Consider the following 14,635-nt stretch of genomic DNA (forward strand, 5'->3'; position numbering starts at 1 on the left):
CTCCATTGTACATTGTCAAAGTCATGGAATTCAAACCATATATGGGAGAAGATAATGTGGAATCTCAAGATAAGGCATTGAACTCTTTTTCTATTTTGAATTAAAATTGAAAACAAGAAACTCTATTTGAGTGAGGAAGACCCTTTTCTTTACTACAACTACACCCCACCACATGGGATCTCCATACCCCCATTGCCTCTCAAAATTATATTATATTATTTTATAAATTAAAAAATTCAACTTATAAAATCCATGAATGATGAAAACATCAAAAATAATATTTGTTTTCTAGAAAATAAATATTTTCCATTATTTTGCTTTCAAAAATATTTATGTCAAAATGGATAATACAATCCCTATATTTTAAAAACATAATCTCCATTTATTAAATATGTCAAATGATATGAAGATAAAAAAAAAGACTTTCATAACTATTTTTTTACTTTTATTTTTATCAGGTATTTTTCATAAAAGGAAAATATGAAAATAAAGTTATATTTATAAGATTAGTATATTAATTGCATTGGATCACATTTGAATGTGAGGATTATCTTATCTTAGCATAAATATTTCTAAATTAACCAATATTTCATTGCTAACCCATTGGAAGGATCTCGAAACCCATGTGACACGTGTCATTATTTTAGGGAGAAATCACAAAAACTCCATGTTTATGGCTGTCAAGAAAGCATTTTTGTAAAAGCATCTAATCCAATACCACGTACCCTTCATAGTTTATCATCACATGTGAATATGTATGCTCCCTCCATGTGCCCCCAAGCTTTTGGGTATAAGATATAAAAGAGAGTTTCTTTGCCAAAATCTATAACCTGCAGTTTCTTCTTATTCTTCATCTTCTTCTTCCTTTTTCTTCTTAAGGTTGGTTCTGAGCTCTCATGGCTAAAAGTGACCACATCCAAGTGTTTGGGAGTCCATGTTCAATTATGATATATGATCATGAGAAGGGTGCAAAGCAAAGAGATGATAATTGGGTTATCATGGAAGCTGATGGTGAAGATGATGATAGTAACTACAACCCTAGATCATCATCTTCCTCCCTTGAAGATTCAATCACTTCCCATGGATCATCAGCATCTTCTTCAGACTTGGTAGATGATGCTTCTTCATCAAGTACTTCATATTCATCTGTATCTCCTTCCCATTCCAGTGGGCCATTGTATGAATTAGCAGAGCTCATGGCACAGCTGCCCATCAAGTAAGTAGCTTGATTAATGAATGGGTACTGGGAAAATTATTTGGAAATGGGCATTTTTGGGGGGTTATTAATTTTCTGATCATTGTTTGGATTGAATAGATTATTTGCATGTTATCACATGTCCAAGAACTGAATCTAGATTTGTGGGCTAAGGAAATTGTTTTCTTATTTATGCAGGAGAGGACTTTCCAAGTATTATGAAGGCAAGTCGCAGTCTTTTACATCTCTGTCAAGTGTGAGGAGCATAGAAGATCTAGCAAAGAAAGAGAGTCCTTACAGAAGAAAAATGAAGGTATGTAAAAGCTATGGAGGTGGGTTGGATACCCACAAGGCATATACTCTTCCTAGGGCGATTATATCAAAGAAGAGGGGTTCTGCTGCATCTCTATCTTTGCTAAGTAGACGAGGCAGTTTTGTGAATAGCTGTAGGCCTCCTATGATTCCTGTGCAGAAGAATTTGTGATTGACTTGTCAATATTGTAAGTTATGGTTCAAAACAATTTCTGTGAAGGTAGTAGCTTCATTTTATACTCTTGAGTTGATAGACCATGATCCATGTTTTAGTTCTAAGATCTTTTGTGAAATACCTCCTCATTTTGGATGAGAGAGAGAGAGAGAGGGAGAGATTGTTCTTCGAAAAATTTTGTGGGTTTTAGACTTTAATCATTTCCATCTGATGTTTGATTGTTTTATAAACATCCATGATTTGGAGGTGCAAAAGTGGCTATAAAAAGCCTATTATGATGGATCAGTGCAGTATTGCTCCATATTCGTAGAAAAGCCTATTATCCTGTAATCAGTTTCCTATTGCCTTCTGTTTTCTGTTCCCACTTTGAAGCTGGCTTCTCATGAAGAGCAAAACCTAGGCCTATGGGTGCTCTTACTCAACAACAATCACAAAGTGGGAAGGGTTGTAGGCCTGCACGCAATGGTAGGAAAGATCAAAGATCATTCTTTCAACTATTTTTCCATCAATCCACCACGGACCTTTCTGTCATGTTATAATTTCAAATCTAATATTTGAAAGAGGAATCAGTCGCTTCATACCCTCAACACCATACTTCAATATTTGCAACATCTAAAATGTCTCCATTTTGAGGGTAGGTTGAAGACCAATCTTCAATTTGATCAAAAGGAAGGAAGATACTTTCAAAGAGAAAAATGAAAAGAAACATAGACAAGTCATAGTGGGGGCACAAACCTAATCAGAATTTGCTTCAATTGAAATAAAAAAATTCAGTTCCTACAATACAACAACCCATTAGATTAGTTCTACAAATAAGAATTGTCAAGGAGCCTACACTCTCCCATAATTTTCCTAGGGGGGGTTGGTTGAAAAATGAAACAACAGAGGATGCTGTTCCAAATGGTACAGTACACAGCGCAGGCTAATAATTTTGAAGATGATAAGATGTGGCTCATGGAGACATGATTGCACGGGTGCGGATTCGGCTCGATCGCCTCACTGGGGTTGTCACTATCTTCTTCACTTCTCCATCTCTGCCGTCCTGTGTTCACAACAAAACAATAAAAAAATCATGATTTTAAGTACATAGATGATAAAGGTCTGTGATCAATTGTGATCAAAACTAAAGAGTTCAATAGAAGCCTTTGCTCACCTCTTTTTTCCTGATTGATTTCTCAGCAGTGAAGCTACCATATGAAGGGGAATCCATGGTGGAAAGAGCTGAGAGAGTCGCTTGTGTGCGAATAGGAATCGAATGAGTCCCCCCTTTCTCTTGAGAAACTGAATAATGGTTGCTTTCTTCACCTTCCATCATCATCCTACTTTTCATGCTGTATATCTTAGGAGTACTACAGACCTCCCCAACCACATATTCTCCAAGTAGCTCCACTTTTGGCGCTCGGCTTTGAGAGAACTCTTGGGAAGCTTCCTCCACTGAAGGGTCTGCATAGGACTCAACTTTCTCAATGTGAGAGACCTCTTGGGAAGCTTCCTCCACTGAAGGGTCGGCATAGGACTCAACTTTCTCAATGTGGTCCTCACCCCCATTGGGTGGTACCACTACTACTGAGCTTTTCTCTGCTACCAGAGACTCAGAACACTGATTCACAGTCATGGGTGAATCCTTTTTCAGAGTTTTTTCCCGCTTGAGATGAAATCCCAACACCAAAGGTGCCACAATGATGGCAAATATAGAAGCCCAAATGACAACTTTGGGAATTGAATCAGTTTCCACAGGTTCAGTAACCCCCTCCTTCAAATTCACCTCTGGTTCAAGATTGGCAACCCCAACGTTTGTATTTTCCTTGTTAGTAAGGTCTTCTACTCCCTCAATTTCATCTGCAACCATTTCTTCATTACCAGCTCCCCCCACATCTGAATCATCTTCTACTTGTTCCTCTTTAGAAATGGAATCAGTATTCATCACATCTTTTTCTGCAATACCTGGAACAACTGGTTCAGGAGTCTGTATCGGATCATCTTGAAAAGCTTCCAACTTCTCTGCAGTTTTCTCTTGAAACTCCAAATTTGCAGCCATCCGATCAGAAACGTCCAGTGTTTTCCCCATTTCCCGGCCACAAAGATCTTCATTTTCTTCCCCTTGCTGCAACTCTACCACTTGACCCAGTTCATCAGTTTCTTCTGCTACTCCCCCATTTTCATCTCCAGCCACCTCTCCTTCAACAGCTCCCTGATTTGCTTCAATCAAACCCATTTTCCTATCTTCTTGTTGCTCCATGAATTCACTTCCGCTTTCAGAATTCTTCACAGAGGTAGCTCCAAACATATGGCTCTGAATCTTCAAATACCCATTTTGAACACCCTCTATAGCTTGTGAGAGTCCATCTTCAAGACCTTTCACAGAGGCAGCTCCAAATATATGGCTCTGAATTTTCAAGTAGCCATCTTTGATTCCCTCTATAGCTTCCATGGCAGGGGAAGGTGTGGGAGAGGGAGAATTCATTGAAGATATATATGATGTGGAGAGGACCAAAAGAACAAATACAAACAGAGTATTCAATACCCCTTTCAAACTCCAACCTCTCTGCTCCTCTTCCTCCTCAATGTCTTCCTCATCTTCAACAATTTCCTCATCTTCTGGCTGTACAGAGCCTCCTTGAGAAGAAGTATCACGAGCACCGTCCTCATCACTGGCATTCTGAGATTCAAAAGAAACACTTCTGCCGATACTCAATCGACCATTTCCGTCTTCAATTTCATTTTCCTTGAGAAGGAAAATTTCTCGTCGCCTGTTGGGATTGTACCTGAGAAACTTTGGCCTCGGGGAGAGGTAATTCGTTAAGGGGTCATAAGGCCTCGAGGACGAATCGGGCACAGAATTCTGATCATCGCCTTCGGATTCAGAAGCCCGATATGACAACGGAGTGGTACGACACAAAGGGCCATCGGAGCCATTGATACCCACATCAGCAGGTGATTTAGCGTCTTGTGGGGTTTTTGAGAAATGGGCATCTGATAAAATTGATCCAGAAGCTTCATTCCTCTCTGCCAAGATTTTCTTTCTTGGAAGAGTAGCCTTGGAAGCTGCAGAAATCGTTGGTGACATGAAGTTCTTCGTAGTTGATTTCTTTGGGTTCTGAAAACTACGGTTTGGATTGTTCTCATTAAGCCCAACTGCATCTTTTGAAAAAAAATCAACTTTCTCAGTACAATATCTTAAAAACCAAAGAAAATTTCAAGAAAACAGTACCCCTCTGTTTGGTTACTCGGAAAACTTTGGAAAATTAAACAAAATCACGCTTCAAATAATTCATTAAGCACAGTTGAATGGAAATTTTTTACTTTCTGAGATCACATCTAAATGAACGATACATGACTAAACATTTCAACTTCTTTTCATTTTCCTACCTTTTTCCCAGCAACCAAACAAAAATAGAACAGCTAAAAATCACAGAATAAAAACAAGAGAGAGGGAGAGATTACCGGATTCTGAGATTTTGAGAATTGAAGAAGGTTTACTATGCATTGATGATGAGAAACCCCTATCAAAACCGTCCATGTCTTTTGACTTTTCTTCAATTGGCAGTTATCCTTCGGGGCACAGAAGAAGAAATATTTCCTCTCTCTTACTTGCAGATTTGGAGGGAGAGAAAATGTAACTGTTTGGGATGAAAGAGATGAAGTGGAGATGACCGTTGGAGTTTTGAAATTTAAATTTTCTAGGATTTTTTTACCGTTGTGCTGCCATTTCACAACGGCACCTAAGAGCCCAGTACCGCCAACGATCCACCATTCACATGCGGCCATGCCCTTGGCCCATGTGAGGGGAGGGCAGTGTTCCCCTGTAGTCGATTCAATAGGATAGTTTGTATGCACGAATGGACACCTAACACGTGTACAAAACTTTTGACAAATATTTACAACCCATAAACCAATTGCTTTATCACGTAATATAAGGTAACTCCTGAAATTTGGTGTGGGCATACTTAGAGAAATTAAATTAAAAATTTTTTAAATTTGTTTGTCAGTAATTTTAGGAGGATTGAGATTATTTGAGAGTGATGGTACAATATTAATCCTTTTTCAAAGGAATCCATTGATATAATATTGGAAATAAAATCTAAATTATTTTATGATAGTATAGATTAACAAATAAGATTAAGGTACAAATATACAAATTAATGGGATTCAGGTATAAAATCGTAAAACTTTACCTACGATACCACTTGATCAATAGTTACCAAAAAAATGTATCAAATTTTGATACAGAAGTAGGATCCTCTTATAAATATTATAGTATTTTTATTTTTTTTATATTAATATCGTTTTTTATAGAAGTGTTATTGATAAAGTAGCTTCCTGTATTTTGTTTGAATTAAATTGGATTACTTGATAATTTTTATTTTTATTTTTTTTGAGTTTAATATAAAAGTCCTATTTTTATTAACTTATTTATAGGCTAAGAAAACAATATGGACTCAAAGCACACACCTTGGGTTGAGTTTAAAGATCTAGAAAGTGAAAGAGGTAAAATGGTTGAAGAAGAAATTAGAAAGCCCAAACTGGTTAACCAAGTGGACTATCATGTGGATTAGTTTGCTTTGATAATTTGTATAAATGCACTACTGGCCCACTACATGGCCATACAGGCTCAGTCCAAAACTCAACCCAACATATACTGTGGCCTATGCAGGTATCATGGGCCCGAATGGAGAGTGGGTTATGACCAAACAGGTTGGTGTCCAATGAAATTTGAACCCACAGGCTCAGCCTAAAATGCAACCCACAAAGGGGAAAAAAAAATGGCCCATGCAGGTCTCGAACCTGCGACCTTCGCGTTATTAGCACGACGCTCTAACCAACTGAGCTAATAGGCCATGTCTTTTTCCATTAAAAAAATTAATTGTTGGAGGTTTCTTACGCTCTGTTTGGAAAACTCATAGGTAAAAAAATGAAAATGTTATGGCCCATGCAGGTCTCGAACCTGCGACCTTCGCGTTATTAGCACGACGCTCTAACCAACTGAGCTAATAGGCCACATCTTTTAAAAAATATTATTATGAATTATGTAGTAATTATGGGCCCAATTTAGAGTGTATTATCACCAAAAATCCACAGGCTCAGCCCAAAAAGTAAAAAATTATGGCCCATGCCGGTTTCAGGCCTGAGCTAACAGGCCATAATTATAACTTTATATATATATAAATATATAATTTAAACAACAAACAATTAATACATCATATAAGTCATTTATTAATTAAGTCCTGTTAAGTCTTATTTATAACATGATATATCTATGGCCTCATTCTCCTAATTATTCAAAATTTAAATAAGTCAAAAAAGTTATAAATATTATCACTATGTTGACTTAATCAATCTAATTATCAAGTAGTTCCTTCATAATCAAATTTATTTTATATAGATTCGAAATGAGTGCACATAAATTTAACCCATAATTGGATTCTATCCAAATCTGCAAAAAACGTGTAATACTTATTTTTATAATAATTATTTTTCCTGAAACTTTCAACAATCTCCATAAATCCATCATATTGTTTAAAAAGTAGTGAAAAATAGTTTTAACCCTCTTTCCACCAATGATAAAAATATTAGTAATTACAAATATATTGGTACTTCGATTTTATAGATATATTATAAATATATTGACATCGATGATGTAAGATTAATGAAAATTATGAAAATATTAAGAAAAACTCTAAAAAGGTAAATATATATATATATATATATATATATATATATATATATATATATATATAATAATATCTTCTACATCAATAAAAAATATAAATTTTACTAGTGTATATTTATTATTAAGTTGCATTATAGATTATTTTAAAATATTATTATGATAATAAATCTAATTTTAAAATATATTTAATATTAAAATTATGATCCATTTTAATTTAAATGTGCACAATCATATCAAATAAATAAAAATATATGTATAATTTTTTAAATATAATAAATATATAGGTTAAATAAAAAATATATATTTTTCCAAATTTTGTATCGATACGATATATCTAAATATTTTAAACCTTACTTTCCGAGACATTTCCGATCTTTGTGACTCTTTTTCCTTTCACATTTTTACATAAAGGTATTGGGTCCACATTCACCCTATTGGATTCCATTCCAACCCTAAACCTTCGACCAAAACAAACAACCATATCACACCCACAACAAATAATAAAAAAATTAAATTAAAATTAAATTTTTTTAAAAAAAATCATATTTAATCATCTTGCAACAGTGCCATGCACGTGGCAACCCATCTCAACACCTACAAAATCATATTCTAATCCCCCCATAATCACACCACTTTTCCCCTTAACCCTCCTCCAACCAAATTCCGATAATGTCCCTCCTCTCAATGTCAAAATCCACTTTCCCATATGGTCAAACCGGGACTTTCCACTCTCTTTCCTCTCAATTTCATGATCCAAACACACAAATGAAATTGAAATTCGTACTGTGATTAATGCAAATTTTGACTCATCGTCCATCCAGCCGTTACTTTCAAATTTCCCAGGTTTTCAAAGCAACCCATCTCGAACCTGGGTTTTTGAATTGGTTAACAATAAATAAGTGCTTCCAGAAAGTGTTTTTCAAATCTAGTTTTTACTTTATTGTTTTTTGGAAAGATGGGTGGGGATGACGAAAGCAACTGCCTCGCGCTTTCCTTGTTCTTGGAAAAAGTGCTTTTTAAAAATAAAAAATAAAAAACAAAAACAAAACTGTTTTTCATAAAATATTGGTGCTTTCCTTTTTAACGTTTGAATCCGAAGGGACATGGAGGTTAATTAGGGGGAAGGACGCCTTAATCTTGTTGAGTTGTTTTTCAACGTCTCTTTCCTGTGCTCAAACTGTAGGAGGTTATTCTTGTAATTATTGTTGATTACTGAGGCCATATTTGTCATTAGAGATGTAATCTGAAATTCCAAATTTTGAAAAGAGTCCACGTGGCAACCTCAACTCCAAGTAATTAATCCATTTGACATAAATTTATATTTATTTGAAATCTTTTTCCAAAAAAATATTTTATTATTTATCTTTCTTCATTGGAATATTCCAATGAGGTCCAAAAGGATAATTTGAGGGTAATCCGTAATTAAGAGGGAAAAGGAGGGCAAAATGGGAATAAAAAACACAGAGAAGGCGAGAACTGGTGAGGACCTTATCGACACGCTGCACGAAGTGGAGATGATGATGTATGGGAAAAAGGATAATGATTCGGTCAAAGAAAACACAAATTCCCAAAATGTCCCTAAGTTTTATGTTGTTTTACAGAGAAGATGATGCAAGCAGGCCCACAAATTTCAAGAGAGATCACAGCCTTCAACCTCCCATCAAATCAACCAAACCAAACCCCCTCTAATCATTACTGATATGAAATTTAAGATCAAAAATAGGGTACCCTAGTACCCTTCCCTCCATTTTTAGGACCCCACCCCCACGTGTACCCCAAGTGCCCCTACAACTTAAGGGCCAAAACAAATGATTGTGCCAGGGCTATACTCTCTCTCTCTCTCTCTCTCCCTCTCTGAGATTTGGAATCATATTATATATATAATATCATTTTCGCAGGTCTATCGTAATAGGTCTCCATGAGATTTGGAATCTCTCTCTCTCTCTCTCTCTCTCATTTTCATTTCTAAGTCTATGGATTGTAATCGGTCCCCATGAGATTTGGAATCATATTTTCTTTTTGGCTAACGTACCACATTTTGGGTTATGGATATTTTTTCTCAAATTTGTGTGGACCTCTAGGGGAATTTCAGCCATTTATTGTTTGGTTGGTTGGAATTTTAGGGGGACTAATGGCCAAAAAATTATTTGCAGTGAGATGTGTTTATTGTCTTTTGTTCTCTATGGTACATTTGTTATGAAATATGATGTTGTTTGGTGTAAGAGATTTTATCCCAAAAAAAAAAATTGAGGGAATATATGAAGTATAGAAAACAAAAGAAAAATTAAAAAATAAATTTAATATCAATAAATTATTTTTATATATTTTTTATTAATTTTAATTATATTTAACTTTTTTTCTAATTTTTATAGTAAATTATTCTTCTTTTAACTTTTTTTTTTTACATAGGTGGTTGGCAACTATTTTTCTTATTAAAATTGTATCTATTTTTTGTATCACGATGGTGTTTGTGTTTTTTATTGAATAGAAAAAATCGCATAAATATAAAAAGATATTATAAAATTAAAATAAAATCCTTGTAAATAGACATGGTTATGATCCTATTATTGGGTTTTTTTTTTTTTCCTTTTTCAATAGAAATAAGAGTGAGTGTCAAGGGAAATAGAAACCAGATGGCATGGGGTTTCTCATTTTAGAGGCAGTGGGATGGGATAGTTCCTTTTTCAACTGGCCACAACTGCAATTTTCTTGCCTTATTGTATGGTGTTTTGTGAAATATTCACTTGGGATTCGCTGGACCAACAGTCTGTATTTTAAGCTCCAGCCTGGAATTTCATTTTTCAAAGAGGATGATTGTTTTCACCACTCTGGTTTTTGCTACTCCAGGGGAATATTCTCTTTACCTCTCCACTGCTCCATCTGTTCTACACAATATTTTAGCTCTGTTTTTGTACTTCTCATTGGGTAAATTCATAGTTTGGACCTCTTTCTTAGTCCAAACATTTATAATCTTTATTAATAACTTAAAACAAAAAACCCAAAAAATATTAGAATAAGAGTACAAATATACGAGATCCAAATATATGGATACAAAACAACGATATCAAATTATATACATGACATATTATGATTGATCTCGTTTTTCAAACCCGGAAATTGAAAATCCTACCATACTAATTCAATCTCTCGGTTGGGAGGAAAGGGACATGAGATACCCTCTTCAATAGAATATGTTGCAGAAAATGTTGAAGGAAGGTTAGGTATGGCTGCATTTGACCAAATTTGAAATGTGGGTTTTCCAGTGAGTGACATAGGCCCTCAGTCAAAGGCATCATAATTTTGAAGCTCAATGCTTACTGTCAGCCAAAGAGAAACATGGCCATTGATACTAGTTTTTAAATGTGGTGTTCCCTCCATTGCCATCATTCAAATTTGGGATTCAAACACTTACCAAAACACAAACCACCCACCAAAGTTCATCAACTTGGAAAAAAAAACATTAAAAGGCAATCTGATTTCATTGACAAAATGCAAAAGATTCAATCAAAGCCATGCTTTAAGAATTTACAAAGGCACCCTGTGTTCTATCCTATTGGAAACAAAGCTTAGCGAAGTCATCAATCAACTAGATCGGTTCGGTATTGGGTTTTTAAAAATTCAAAGCTTCTTGAACTTGGGAACATGATCTCTGCATTCGAACCCCGCTTAGGCTAGTCCTTGATGCCATTATTTCATTGAGGGAAAACCGCCTTTTGGGGCCAGGCTCAGGTCTTTGCTTTGGGGCACTGTGAGACCTCAGTTTGGCCTTGAATGATTGAGTGTTGGCCATATAGTTGGGGAAGTTGGAGTAAGGCCGGAAGAAGCTGTCCCCACATACGCTCTTGGCTGGTGTAACTGGGGCCACTGCTCGGCTAGTGTTTGCAAGCCGAGGAGTGCTTTGGGCAGTGGAGAACCTACATTCGTCGCCAGTGAAGCACCATTCGAAGTCTTGAAAGTTTCTGCAATCGGGTATGGAGAGTCGGGCTGGAACTGGACATGGAAGAGGTGATGAGAGTGTTAGGTATGGCGGGTCTTCGCCTGAATCTGAGGTTGAAGTATTCATCATTCTGCGGGATCTTGACTTGGGCTTGAATGTATCGATTTCGACGATCTTTGGGCTTTCATCAAATGCATTAACTGAAGTCTCAAAAGATGTTGACATCCTCTTACTGTGGAATTCACTTCTGGTTTCCTCAAACCTTTCCTGGAAAAAAAAACCCCAATCCATTACAACAAAATTATAAACTCAGAGACTATCACATTCTACAGAAAGCAGTGAATCCAGTTCTCACAATGGATCTTCTAGGCCTCATTTCTGGTGGAAATCTGTTTTCTTTGTTGCGGGCACGGAGAGTTCTTTGGGATCGAACAGCAGCCTGAGCCCTTATAAGAGCTTGCATACTATGAAGGGTTGCGGCAGCCCGCTTTCGAACAAGAAAACCCCTAACAAGAGCCTGCAACTTCACCAATCCTTTCAAAGCTCTATGCGCCTTTCGGGCCTGAGCTTGGGACAAAAAATGGAAGAGGTTTAACAATGACACTAACTAAGAATGAAAATATTCACAGAAATTGAGCCATAAACCTGCAGAAGACACTCAAAAGTATGGCAGTCCTCTGGTAGAAAAATCCAAAAGAGGGAACATAAAGAACCAAAATACCAACACAGAAGAAACGGTAATAGAAACAGTAGTATTAATCAAACCCAAAAGAACAGGGAAACCAATCAATGGAAAATTCAAAATACAAAATTTCAAATTTCAAAATTTCTGATTCAGGACAGAGTACCAAAAGGAATACGAGATGAAGAGAAACATTCTAAATGACAAAATCAAGAGACAGAAGGCATAAGTACTGTTTGATTAACATTAGAAAGTATATAGTATACTGAATGAGATCATAGTTAAAAAAGCATGAAATGTACTTCAAATGTTTGGAACACTACGAACTGAATGAGAATGATACATAACATATCTAAAAGCATTCAGAGCAACAGTTTGTGATAGCTAAAAACAAAGCAGAAACAGGGGAAATGAGAACATCCCAAGTGAGAGAACCAATTTGTAAGATGAATATTTTTTTTTTTTTGATAAATAATTTGTAAGATGAATTTGAAGCTTCAGAGATCAAGGAAATGAATCAAAAACGAAAACCCACTTACCAAATATCCCCTAAAAACAGTCTGAATCTTGGTTGCAGCCCACCTGTCTCTGCCTCCACCAAAGAGGGTTCCTCTGCCATGGCTTGTGAGCCTCACCACAGCCACTGCAGCCTGTGCTGCGGCCACCGCAGCATCCGCAGCGGCTGCGGTGGCTGCAGCCACAGCAATTGCGTGCTTGTTCTGCTCTTTCTCTGTCTCAGAAATGTAAGATCTCAACCAAGCGGAATCAACCGGAATGTTGGCCGGAAAGTTGACTGGGTTCTGACCCACACCAGAAGTATCCCTCCCTGGCTTGGCAAAACTCCACCTTTTCTTCTCCTTCCGGTCACCAGCGGTGGAATTCTCCACCTGTTCCTTGTCTTTCTTCATCCCCAACAAGCCTCTCAACCACCTTGTAGCTCTTCCCATTTTCTCCCACAAAGAATTGGGTGTGGGAACAAAACCCCTAGAAAGAAAAAGACAATGCTCAGTGCTGAATCCAAAAACCCCCCTTTTTTCCTTACAATTAGAGTTGGAAAATAGAGAGAATGATATGAGACACCCAAAAATTCTTAAGAGACAAACAAGGCAACGAGTAGGGAACTAGAGAGAGAATACCAAGTGCTGAATCCAAAACACAAGTTGGGGTTTATTGGGAGGGAAAGACCAGAAACCTATGTCCCTCTGGAATGTCGAATGAGAGACTACAGAGAGAGAGAGAGAGAGAGAGAGAGAGAGAGAGATTGAGAGATGTGAATGCAAAGATACAAGTGTGGAGTATTGAGAAGAAAAAAAGCTCTGAAAGATCTACAGAATCTTTACATGTAGCAAGCAGAGAAGTGATGAGAACAGGTTGTGGAAGAAAAGATTAACAAAAGGGGCATCACAACCTTAAAAAAAGGGATAAAGATTGGGTATACTCTTTTGAAAAGAAATTTCTGACAGCACCTCGTGAAGAACTGCATTACAAGACAAAAAGATGTCTCAGAAAGATACAGAGATTAAAAATATTTGAGATTTACAGACCCCAACAGAATGAAAAACAAGGACTAGTAATCACAAATCTGTGTGAGAAAAGGAGAGAGAAAACAGGGCACAAGCACAAACCCACCTTCTCAAATTCAAAAAAGAGCCGAATTCCCCCACTTCCTCCAATGACAAATTCAGTGAATGAACCTACAAAAGGCACTTCCCCTGCTCCCTCCCTCCCTCTTTCTCTCTTACTTTCTCTCTCTAGATGTGTGTCTCTCTACAGCCTATAACCCTGGTTTTCTCTCTCTAGTCCCAACTATGTTTTGTCAATGAGTTTGAACCAAAAAAGAAGGGAAAAAACCACCCAAAACAAACCAAAAGCAGCCAATAGAAAACTGAAAACCCAATCTAAAAACTAAAGTAAAAAAGCCTCTTTTTTTCTCTCTCCCAACAAATCTCTCTTTTTCTCCCTTTCTCCCTCTGACTTTCTGGAGCAACGTGTACTCAAAATGAACAACCCCACTCCCAGGCCATCCCTCTAATACAGCATATCAGCGGCTGATAATCCCGTGAAGCCCTTCATTTTCCTTTCTTTTTTTAAAAAAGGTTTTTTCTCTCAAACCCACTTCTGAAAACCCCCCATTTTCTCTCTCGTTCTATCTCCTTCCAAACACAGAAATGAAGCTTTATCTATTACAATCTTCTGCTACTCTACACCCTCTCTCAACCCTTTAAAGCCAAACAACCAAAGCCACCTTGAGACTCTCTCTCTACTGAGCAGCCATTAAAGGCCTACCCACTAAAAAGGGGATTTTTCTAGCTTCTTTTTGTCCCAAATAACAAGCCAAAAAGGCTGGTGAAACTTCCTTTCTTCTTTTTTGGGTAAGAGGGACGATCTTCAGTTGGGTTTTTTTTCCGTATCTTACTGCAAACCCCTCAGAAAATTTTCACTGATCCTTTTGATGATTCGTGGAGCATCATTTCTGCCATCGTTTCTGCACAAAATCTCTGAATCATATTGGTTGAAAAAGAAATTTTGGGCAAATGTGTGTATTTATTGAGCAGATGTGAGCGGTTGTCTTTTTTTTTTTGGAAGATAAGGACAAGACTCATTAAGGCGATGGCCTTTGCCTGATGGATGACTGTTGGGTTTTTAACTTTCCTACTTCTTGG

General features: G+C 36.8%; 3 protein-coding genes and 2 non-coding genes across 10 annotated transcripts; 1 reads left to right on the plus strand and 4 right to left on the minus strand.

Annotated features, from left to right (window-relative positions):
• Nucleotides 1–775: 775 nt before the first annotated feature.
• Nucleotides 776–1,936, plus strand: LOC100249745 (protein OXIDATIVE STRESS 3). Its single transcript, XM_002283501.5, has 2 exons — nucleotides 776–1,216; nucleotides 1,394–1,936. The coding sequence occupies exons 1-2, from the start codon at nucleotides 897–899 to the stop codon at nucleotides 1,677–1,679; spliced, it is 606 nt and encodes a 201-aa protein (XP_002283537.2). The 5' UTR covers nucleotides 776–896; the 3' UTR covers nucleotides 1,680–1,936.
• Nucleotides 1,937–2,404: 468 nt separating this feature from the next.
• Nucleotides 2,405–5,330, minus strand: LOC104880231 (uncharacterized). 3 transcript variants are annotated; one of them, XM_010656307.3, is made up of 4 exons: nucleotides 5,127–5,329; nucleotides 3,160–4,823; nucleotides 2,836–3,096; nucleotides 2,405–2,724 (listed from the first exon to the last, which is right to left on the minus strand). In XM_010656307.3, exons 1-4 carry the CDS (start codon nucleotides 5,200–5,202, stop codon nucleotides 2,635–2,637), a joined length of 2,091 nt encoding a protein of 696 aa, XP_010654609.1. In that variant the 5' UTR covers nucleotides 5,203–5,329; the 3' UTR covers nucleotides 2,405–2,634. The 3 variants fall into 3 exon arrangements, with proteins under 3 accessions (XP_010654609.1, XP_010654608.1, XP_010654607.1); XM_010656306.3 differs by having other exon boundaries at nucleotides 2,836–4,817; nucleotides 5,127–5,330; XM_010656305.3 differs by having other exon boundaries at nucleotides 2,836–4,823.
• Nucleotides 5,331–6,446: 1,116 nt separating this feature from the next.
• TRNAI-AAU (transfer RNA isoleucine (anticodon AAU)) lies at nucleotides 6,447–6,520 on the minus strand. The gene has a single exon. It is a non-coding gene; the product is annotated as a tRNA-Ile (tRNA).
• An 86-nt stretch (nucleotides 6,521–6,606) lies between these two features.
• Nucleotides 6,607–6,680, minus strand: TRNAI-AAU (transfer RNA isoleucine (anticodon AAU)). Its single transcript has one exon. It is a non-coding gene; the product is annotated as a tRNA-Ile (tRNA).
• Nucleotides 6,681–10,813: 4,133 nt separating this feature from the next.
• On the minus strand, nucleotides 10,814–14,506 carry LOC100241183 (protein IQ-domain 26). Of its 4 annotated transcripts, none has more exons than XM_010656311.3 (5): nucleotides 13,602–14,506; nucleotides 13,411–13,449; nucleotides 12,512–12,956; nucleotides 11,646–11,852; nucleotides 10,814–11,557 (listed from the first exon to the last, which is right to left on the minus strand). In XM_010656311.3, the coding sequence occupies exons 3-5, from the start codon at nucleotides 12,917–12,919 to the stop codon at nucleotides 10,964–10,966; spliced, it is 1,209 nt and encodes a 402-aa protein (XP_010654613.1). In that variant the 5' UTR covers nucleotides 12,920–12,956; nucleotides 13,411–13,449; nucleotides 13,602–14,506; the 3' UTR covers nucleotides 10,814–10,963. The 4 variants fall into 4 exon arrangements, with proteins under 4 accessions (XP_010654613.1, XP_010654612.1, XP_010654611.1 ...); XM_010656310.3 differs by having other exon boundaries at nucleotides 13,381–13,449; XM_010656309.3 differs by having other exon boundaries at nucleotides 13,109–13,449.
• Between the last annotated feature and the right edge of the window lie 129 nt (nucleotides 14,507–14,635).

The sequence above is a fragment of the Vitis vinifera genome, chromosome 9, assembly GCF_030704535.1.
Source record: "Vitis vinifera cultivar Pinot Noir 40024 chromosome 9, ASM3070453v1".
NCBI classification, from domain to species: domain Eukaryota; kingdom Viridiplantae; phylum Streptophyta; class Magnoliopsida; order Vitales; family Vitaceae; genus Vitis; species Vitis vinifera.

Coding starts and splice junctions, on each gene's coding strand:
- LOC100249745 (XM_002283501.5), top strand. CDS start 897: ATGGCTAAAAGTGACCACATCCAAGTGTTTGGGAGTCCATGTTCAATT. Junction 1,217..1,393: donor ATGGCACAGCTGCCCATCAA/GTAAGTAGCTTG, acceptor TTATTTATGCAG/GAGAGGACTTTCCAAGTATT.
- LOC104880231 (XM_010656305.3), bottom strand. CDS start 5,202: ATGGACGGTTTTGATAGGGGTTTCTCATCATCAATGCATAGTAAACCT. Junction 4,824..5,126: donor TCTCAAAATCTCAGAATCCG/GTAATCTCTCCC, acceptor TTTTTTCAAAAG/ATGCAGTTGGGCTTAATGAG. Junction 2,725..2,835: donor AATCAATCAGGAAAAAAGAG/GTGAGCAAAGGC, acceptor TTGTGAACACAG/GACGGCAGAGATGGAGAAGT.
- LOC100241183 (XM_002277889.5), bottom strand. CDS start 12,919: ATGGGAAGAGCTACAAGGTGGTTGAGAGGCTTGTTGGGGATGAAGAAA. Junction 11,853..12,511: donor CTGTTTTTAGGGGATATTTG/GTAAGTGGGTTT, acceptor TCCCAAGCTCAG/GCCCGAAAGGCGCATAGAGC. Junction 11,558..11,645: donor TGAGGCCTAGAAGATCCATT/GTGAGAACTGGA, acceptor TTTTTTTTCCAG/GAAAGGTTTGAGGAAACCAG.